At 56.0% G+C, this 8404-nt stretch overlaps 1 protein-coding gene and 1 long non-coding RNA gene across 2 annotated transcripts; both read left to right on the top strand.

Annotated features, from left to right (window-relative positions):
- Positions 1 to 1252: 1252 nt before the first annotated feature.
- On the top strand, positions 1253 to 4525 carry IRF2BPL (interferon regulatory factor 2 binding protein like). The gene has a single exon (XM_061181127.1). It carries the CDS (start codon positions 1371 to 1373, stop codon positions 3699 to 3701), a length of 2331 nt encoding a protein of 776 aa, XP_061037110.1. The 5' UTR covers positions 1253 to 1370; the 3' UTR covers positions 3702 to 4525.
- A 1026-nt stretch (positions 4526 to 5551) lies between these two features.
- Positions 5552 to 7418, top strand: LOC133085616 (uncharacterized). The gene is made up of 3 exons (XR_009699572.1): positions 5552 to 5635; positions 6140 to 6376; positions 7145 to 7418. It is a non-coding gene; the product is annotated as an uncharacterized LOC133085616 (long non-coding RNA).
- The last annotated feature ends 986 nt before the right edge of the window (positions 7419 to 8404 follow it).

Below are 8404 nucleotides of genomic sequence, written 5' to 3'. Positions count from 1 at the left end.
GGGCGGGGGGGCAGGTTTGATTGCAGATGTTAATGGGTAATACCCCTATGAAATTCACAGCGCAAATCTTGAAACAGGACATTTAAATTCACTGCTCGGAGTGGGGTAGGGAGCGGGATCGGAAACGACGCTTGTGGTTTTCAAACGCGTTTTAACTTGGGAAAGCCGGGCGGAGAAAGGAAAGGTCATAGTCTGTTTAATTTCCACCCCCAACCCTGGTCTTCCAGCATTACCTCGCTGGGCCTCAGCTGTTGTACACACACAGCGAGGGGGGAAGGGAGGGCGGAGGCGCGGAGGAGGGGCCGACTGGGAGGAATCTGGGCGCCCTGCCGCGCATGCGCTTTTCCCAAGCAACAAGTGGGCTCCACAGAGGAAGTGTAAAGGGGAGGGGGAAGAACTGGTGCAGAGCATGGCGGTGACGTCAGCGCTCCGCCTGGGCGGCATCCCGCGCGGCCGAGCCCGGGACAGCGCGAGCCGCAGCGCGAGCGGGAGCGCCGAGACGCGCCTCCGGAACGTAGAGTAACAATCACAACCCCACATTCCAGGCGAGTGCGAGCGGGAAGGGATGCGACCCGGGTCGAGGCGCCGCGCGAGCGCCCTGCAGCCAACGTGAGCGCCGCCAGCCGCGGGGGCCCGGGCGCCCGCCAGGCCTGGGGGCGGCGGGAGCCTGCGTGCGTGCGCTCCTCTCCTCTGCTCTCGTGCGTCCTGGAAGCAGTGGCCGCGGCGGCTCCCTCCGGCCGTGCAAACGCAGCTGCCGCCAGCGGAACGGCCGACGCTGCGAGGGGAGAAGCTCCTCTCTCGGCTGCCAACCCCTCCCCCGGCCCTCCGGGGAAGCAGCGACTTCAGCAAGATTGGACTCGGGCACCGGGTGGCACTGAACCCTCTAGCCTTCGTCCCAGAGAGCCTGGCGGGGAGAGGACGCAGGTCGTAGGGGGTCCCCCCCAGGGGAGAGGAAGAGACAACCCCTTTCGAGCTTCCAGGCACCAGCCACTCCGGGGAGGGGGCCAAGAACCAACGGCGGCCAGCACCCGGCACCCTCGCCCCCTCCCCCCGGGCCCGGAGCTTCCAGCCCGGGTCTGCGACACCAGGAAGAAGGCGCCTGAGCTCCCCTCCCGACGAAACAGCCGCAGTAGGAGGTGGGGGCGAGGAGCGGGCTGAACTCGTCCGCTGCCCGGGCGGTGGAGCCCCCGCGGCGAGGCGCTGCGCGGGCGGTGGAGACTCGCGCTCCCTCCAGCCCCTGGGGCAGAACTTTCTCGCCCCCCCTCCTTCCCCCGCAGCCGTACTCCCTCCCCAGCCGGCCAGCCCTCCGGGAGGAGAAAGCGCCGCGGAGACAGCCGGGGCGGGGGCCTACCTTCCCGAGGGCCGGCATCATGTCGGCGGCGCAGGTGTCCTCGTCCCGGAGACAATCTTGCTACCTGTGCGACCTGCCTCGCATGCCCTGGGCCATGATCTGGGACTTCTCGGAACCCGTATGCCGCGGTTGCGTCAACTACGAGGGCGCGGATCGCATCGAGTTTGTGATCGAGACCGCGCGTCAGCTGAAGCGGGCACACGGCTGCTTCCAGGACGGCCGCTCCCCCGGGCCGCCACCGCCCGTCGGGGTCAAGACGGTGGCCCTGTCGGCTAAGGAGGCGGCGGCGGCGGCTGCGGCAGCGGCCGCCGCACAGCAGCAGCAACAGCAGCAACAACAGCTCAACCACGTCGATGGTTCCAGCAAGCCTGCGGTGCTGGCGGCCCCGTCCGGCCTGGAGCGCTATGGCCTGAGCGCAGCCGCTGCTGCCGCCGCCGCCGCCGCCGCCGCGGTGGAACAGCGCAGCCGCTTCGAGTATCCTCCACCACCGGTGAGCCTGGGAAGCAGCAGCCACTCCGCGCGGCTGCCCAACGGCCTGGGGGGCCCCAACGGCTTCCCCAAGCCCACACCGGAGGAGGGACCCCCGGAGCTGAACCGTCAGAGCCCCAACTCATCTTCAGCGGCGGCGTCGGTGGCGTCTCGGCGCGGGACGCATGGTGGACTAGTGACAGGGCTGCCCAACCCGGGGGGTGGCGGAGGCCCCCAGCTTACCGTGCCCCCTAATCTGCTGCCGCAGACGCTGCTTAACGGCCCGGCCAGCGCCCCCGTGCTGCCCCCACCGCCGCCTCATGGTCTGGGCAGCCGTGGGCCCCCGACGCCCGCGCCCCCCGGGGCCCCCGGGGGCCCAGCTTGTCTCGGGGGCGGCCCAGGCGTATCGGCCGCGTCGTCCTCCGCGTCATCTTCGACCTCGTCGTCGGTGGCCGAGGTGGGCGGGGGTGCTGGTGGCAAAAGGCCCGGCTCCGTGTCGAGCACTGACCAGGAGCGCGAGCTGAAGGAGAAGCAGCGTAACGCCGAGGCCCTGGCCGAGCTGAGTGAGAGCCTGCGCAACCGCGCAGAGGAGTGGGCCAACAAGCCCAAGATGGTCCGCGACACGCTGCTCACGCTGGCCGGCTGCACGCCCTACGAGGTGCGTTTTAAGAAGGACCACTCGCTGCTGGGCCGCGTCTTCGCCTTCGACGCCGTCTCCAAGCCTGGCATGGACTACGAGTTGAAGCTGTTCATTGAGTACCCCACGGGCTCGGGCAACGTGTATTCCAGCGCATCTGGTGTGGCCAAGCAGATGTACCAGGACTGTATGAAGGACTTCGGTCGGGGTCTCTCCTCCGGCTTCAAGTATCTGGAGTATGAGAAGAAACACGGCTCCGGGGACTGGCGTCTACTTGGAGACCTGCTGCCCGAGGCCGTGCGCTTCTTCAAGGAGGGCGTGCCCGGCGCCGACATGCTGCCCCAGCCCTACCTGGACGCCAGCTGCCCCATGCTGCCCACGGCTCTGGTGAGTCTAAGCCGCGCCCCCAGCGCGCCCCCGGGGACCGGGGCCCTGCCGCCCGCCGCCCCCTCGGGCCGGGGCGCAGCTGCCAGCCTGCGCAAGAGGAAGGCGTCCCCCGAGCCCCCGGACTCCGCCGAGGGCGCGCTGAAGCTGGGCGAGGAGCAGCAGAGGCAGCAGTGGATGGCGAACCAGAGCGAAGCACTAAAGCTCACCATGTCGGCCGGGGGCTTTGCGGCGCCGGGGCATGCGGCAGGGGGTCCGCCTCCGCCGCCCCCACCCCTGGGACCCCATTCCAACCGGACCACCCCGCCCGAGTCAGCCCCTCAGAACGGTCCGTCGCCCATGGCCGCCCTCATGTCGGTGGCAGACACACTGGGCACGGCGCACTCGCCTAAGGACGGCAGTTCTGTGCACTCCACCACTGCGTCCGCACGGCGCAACAGCAGCAGCCCAGTGTCGCCGGCCTCCGTACCCGGGCAGCGCCGCTTGGCATCACGGAACGGGGACCTGAATTTACAGGTGGCGCCCCCGCCGCCTAGCACCCACCCGGGCATGGACCAAGTGCACCCTCAAAACATTCCGGATTCCCCTATGGCCAACAGCGGGCCCCTTTGCTGTACCATTTGCCACGAACGTTTGGAGGACACGCATTTCGTTCAGTGCCCCTCCGTTCCCAGCCACAAATTCTGCTTCCCTTGCTCTAGAGAGAGTATCAAGGCCCAGGGGGCGACCGGCGAGGTGTACTGCCCCAGCGGAGAGAAATGCCCCTTGGTTGGGTCGAATGTACCTTGGGCCTTCATGCAGGGCGAAATCGCGACGATCTTAGCTGGGGATGTTAAAGTGAAAAAGGAGAGAGACCCTTGAACCACAAAACAGCCACCTCCTTAGCCCCAGACCAGCTCCTCTCCCGTCCAGAGGGCCCCTCCCCCACCCACATCGACCCTCTCTTCCCTCACTCCCAAGATGTAGAATTGTGAATATAACAAACTGCAAAAAGTTAGTCTTATGTATAGACATTATTTTCGTCGTATGTTTCTATATTTTGAAACAAAGGTATGTAACTTCTTCATTTGAAGGATAAGCTGGTTTGTGTTAAGCAGTATAATATTGGTTCGGTCATTTGCATCATATTCGTTAGCATTTATTGGTGGCAGAGTGTTTGCCTAGGTACAGAATTAATAGCCTTTAGCAACGACTGCTGCTGGTGTGTATTTTTGTAAATGTTATGCACTCACTGAAAGGAAGAAAAACACACACACAAAAGAAAATGACTTTTTTTTTGCCAAGGCCAGTGTTGCTGCCTAAAAAAAAAATGATGCTATAAAATGGTGAGAGCTTCATTTCTGAACAGCCCCAAGTGTTGAAGTCTTCACTTTATTTTGTTCTGTTTTGTTTTGTTTTTCTGTTTCCTTTGCAAAATGGTAAGGGGGGTGTTGGGGGGTGGGTGTTTTTTGTTGCAAGTTTGTGAGGGAAAATGTTTTGGTTTGTTTCTACTGACCTGAATGTGTTGGATCTTCACGTGTTGTTTTGTTTTTGCTTTATTGATGCACGGATGCTTTTGAACAGTAGAGCGAAATGCTAGACATGGAGAATCTGCTCTGTTTGTCCTTTATACATTTCTGTAGTTAACAGAACACTGTAATGTGCCTTGGAGCTTAGTAACTTGTAATAAATTCAATTGATATTAATTCTGCCCGGAGTCAGCAAGTGTGTTTTTCTAGGGCTAAGACCACACAGCTCCAACATGGGCGACACCCTCCCTACTTCCAACATAGAACACAAATGCTGGTGCCTTTGAAAGACCTCAGAGGTGGCATCTGTAGAAGGCCCTGTGCTGGCTGACTGCCCCTCCCTTTCAGTACCAGACTACTCACCTCTCCGGACGGGACAGTTGCTGACTAAGCGATTTCTGTTTACTCTTCAGCATCTCTGTTTTCCCCTGATGCGCACCCCAGCTGCAAATAGCATTGTCAGGAATGCTTTTTGGTGCCTTTCCCTGTGGCCCTGAGTATATGCTGATACCCAGTGCAGCTGTGACTTAATGCAAGTGGGGTGGAGGAAACAGGACAAAACTGGGGTGCTTTGCCTCCTAGATGTGGCAAAAATCACTGTTATTGCGCATTTAAAGCAAAAATGTCACAGAGCTGGGAGCCGGCAGTGGAGGCAGGAGGGGTGTGGGAAGTGGGAAACAAATCCATGTTCTCAGGACTGAGTTCCCAGCAGCTTCCAGTTTATGGATCGGAAGAGCAGTTTCACCTCATTCATGACATGTTTTTTCTTTCCCTTCCTTTTTGATAATAATTTCTAAAGGCAGGACACTTAGCTTGTTGTGGAGAGTGGGGAAGAGAGAGTCCCAAACTGTGTTCCTGGGGAACGATTACTTATGACACCAAATAGAACCCGTCCCCACAGGTGAAGAAATGCGATTATTCATCTAGTTGACTTTTTGGTGGCATTTGTGAGGTACAGAGGGATGGGGGTGGGACTGGAATGTCCTTTAGGGCTCTGGAGCCCTCCCAGAGCTCTGAGGGAAGGCAAACAAACCTGGTTTGAACCTTGTACTTTCCTGGGAGGCAAATGGAAGGGGAGTAGGAAATGGGAGGGAGGAAGCAAAACACAACCCCAGATCCTATCAGAAATCCATTCCTGGCCACACCCCATTCCTGGTGGAGGCAAGCTGGGCCAGGACCGTCTGCACAAGGCCAGAGGAATAGCGAATAAGGGAAGAGACTTGGCAACCCCCATCCCATTCCCATCAAAGACGGATCAGGAGCCTAGGGAGGTGGGTATGGGCACAGGTGAGTTTGGGGAAAAACAAATCACTGGTTAGCCCAGAACACAGAGGTGGAGGTTGGGTTGGTGTTCAGACTTGCTGTTAACACGCTTTTAGTTTCTGTTCCTGCTTTGCCACCACCATCATTGAAGTAGTGGAAACCATGACTCTGTGTTTGTGTGTGTGTGTGTGTGTGTTTGGAGGTGTGGATAAATGGCAGTTGATGGATCTGCTGCAGCCTCTTAATCGTGGTACCCAGGAGGTACCTGTCTCACCTCATCAAGAATCTCCCCACATATAAATAGATGTGCGTGTCAGCTTCCTGCAAATGTGTCCTTGCATTTTCATCTGCTGCCAAGTGTTGTATTGGTGCTTATGAGTCATGAAACCTATTTTCATCCTCAGGGGTAATTAACTTGGGGGTGATAATGCATAGCAGACTGTAGGAAGAGTTAATTCTAAAACCTATTCTCGCCTGGCTACCAATCACACATTTCACTTAAAGGTCTGGGTTGGCTTTTCTCATCAGCTCATTAATAAAAACCAAGCATGTTTCGCCTGGAAGATCCTCTGAGGTGCTCCCAACCCCCACGCCCACTGCACACACCCATAAAATGGGTAAAGCTCAGCAGCCTGAGAATACAGAGATAGAGTGTCACGGGTGTAATTTAACCACCAGTGAATGAAGGCACGGCGGGTGCAGCCACAGCATTGAGCTGCGCATGTCAACTTGGACGTGTGGATGACCGGTCCAGGTGTGAACCCTGTGAGTACTGTCCGGTGGATCCAAGTGGGAGTTGGCCCTGTTACCTGCCTCTGCGTGCGCATCCCCTCCTGCTGGCCTTCCACTGCCCCTTCATTGCTCTTGTATTACTTTCAGGAACTTTTAGGATTATGGGATCCTTGATCTAGTGCACATAGGTGGGAAAGGGGCCTGTCATGAGCTGAGAACTGTAGTTTGCTCCCTCTTGTTGCTGGGTGCATTATTAGCAGGAGAGGCAGAGCTGTAATAATGAAGCATCCAGCACAGGCGGCCAGTTAGGTTTCACTAAGGAAACCTGCCTTGATGAGACCTGGGGGAAAGGAAGGAGGGAGGGGGTAAGAGGGAGAGCACGGGTTGGGGTGGAAGTGAATTATAATGGTGCAGTTAATTAAAGTTTACCAGTGCCAGGAGCCGTTTGTTAAATGGCAGCTCCCCCTTCTTTTTTTTTGGAACTGTGTGACCTTTCTCTTTGCTCTGACCCATTCAGCTGCTAGTTTGGTTGCCTTAACCAGTCTTGCTTTGATCCCTCAGCTAGATTTCCCCTACCCTGACACTTTCCACATTGCACACCCAGGAAGCAATTTCCTCTCCAGTACACGAGGATTCTTGTGGGTTTCAGAGATTCAGATGGAGGTCTCTGATGAGCTAGTCTTCCTTCATCTCCAGTTCACCCTGGATCTCCCCACCTCCTCTATTTCTTCCTTCTCATTCTCTTCCCACTACGAGCCAAAGTGGCCAACATTTAAAAATCCATATTGCTTTTATTTATAGGCATTGTTTGTGCAGCTAACCTAAGCCAGATGTTTCTTTGAGTGGGCACAGGGGTGGGGCAAAGAGGACTTAATTCAACAGCTTTGAGAGAAGAGGCTGATGATGGGCATCATTTTTTGACCTTGATCTCTGACGGTTGCAAGATGGGAGATCCACCAGTGAGGACAACTCACCATGTCAAGTCCGGCATTCACATCTGAACCCGCTCCGCTCACATGGGCGTGAACACCTATTTTTTTTTGTTTGTTTGTTTTTAATAAATTTATTTATTTATTTTTGGCTGTGTTGGATCTTCGTTGCTGTGTGCGGGCTTCTCATTTTCGTGGCTTCTCTTGTTGTGGAGCACGGGCTCTAGGCGCACAGGCTTCAGTAGTTGTGGCACGTGGGCTCAGTACTTGTGGCTTGCGGGCTCTAGAGCGCAGGCTCAGTAGTTGTGGCGCACAGGCTTAGTGGCTCCGTGGCATGTGGGATCTTCCTGGGCCAGGGCTCGAAACCGTGTCCCCTGCATTGGCAGGCGGATTCTTAACCACTGCGCCACCAGGGAAGCCCCAACACCTATGTTTTTAAATGTGCTTTGAGGGTTCATTTTCACATTCATCCAGCCCAGGCTATTGATGTAATGAGGACTGAAATTCACTTTTGTTTTCTCTTATACTTTGTCAAATCCAGGAAATTGGGACAGGGAATGACCCTTAAGGGCATCGGGTGAAATGCTTTTTAAACCTTTCTGGGGTCCTCTGACCTTAGAAAAATTTGGTGAAAATGATGGATCCTTCCTCAGAAAGTACAGGTGCCCCCCACACACATGGACTTGCATACATTTTCTTTCCTTTTTAATTTTATGTACTTATATTTGAATAGGTAATATATTCCTTTGGTTCAAAGTTCAAAAGATGCAAAGGGGAATACAGTACAACCGTAAGGTTTCCTTTCTACAAGTGGCCCCTCGGCCACCTAGTTCCCTTCTGGGATGCGACCAGCGTTACCCAAGTTTTAAAGAGGTTCATGCACATCTAAACTCCATCCATGGAACTTGAGGTTAGAACCTAGGTCTAGTTCATACACCTAGTAAAAATGAGGGCCCCACGGCACAGAGAGATGAAGGAACTTGCCTAAAGTCACACAGTGGCAGAGCCCAGGCTAGATTCCTGTTAGGAACAACTCTAATGCACTTTTTAAAAAATTAAGGACATTTAACTTACCTAGAGTTTTATATGAGAGCAGGTGCTGACGAAGTGGGCAAAAGGAGAGTGAATACCT

The sequence above is a fragment of the Eubalaena glacialis genome, chromosome 2, assembly GCF_028564815.1.
Source record: "Eubalaena glacialis isolate mEubGla1 chromosome 2, mEubGla1.1.hap2.+ XY, whole genome shotgun sequence".
Classification (NCBI taxonomy): Eukaryota; Metazoa; Chordata; class Mammalia; order Artiodactyla; family Balaenidae; genus Eubalaena; species Eubalaena glacialis.
The sequence above is the reverse complement of the archived record's forward strand: the minus strand, read 5'-3'. Positions and strand labels throughout refer to the sequence as shown.

Coding starts and splice junctions, on each gene's coding strand:
- IRF2BPL (XM_061181127.1), top strand. CDS start 1,371: ATGTCGGCGGCGCAGGTGTCCTCGTCCCGGAGACAATCTTGCTACCTG.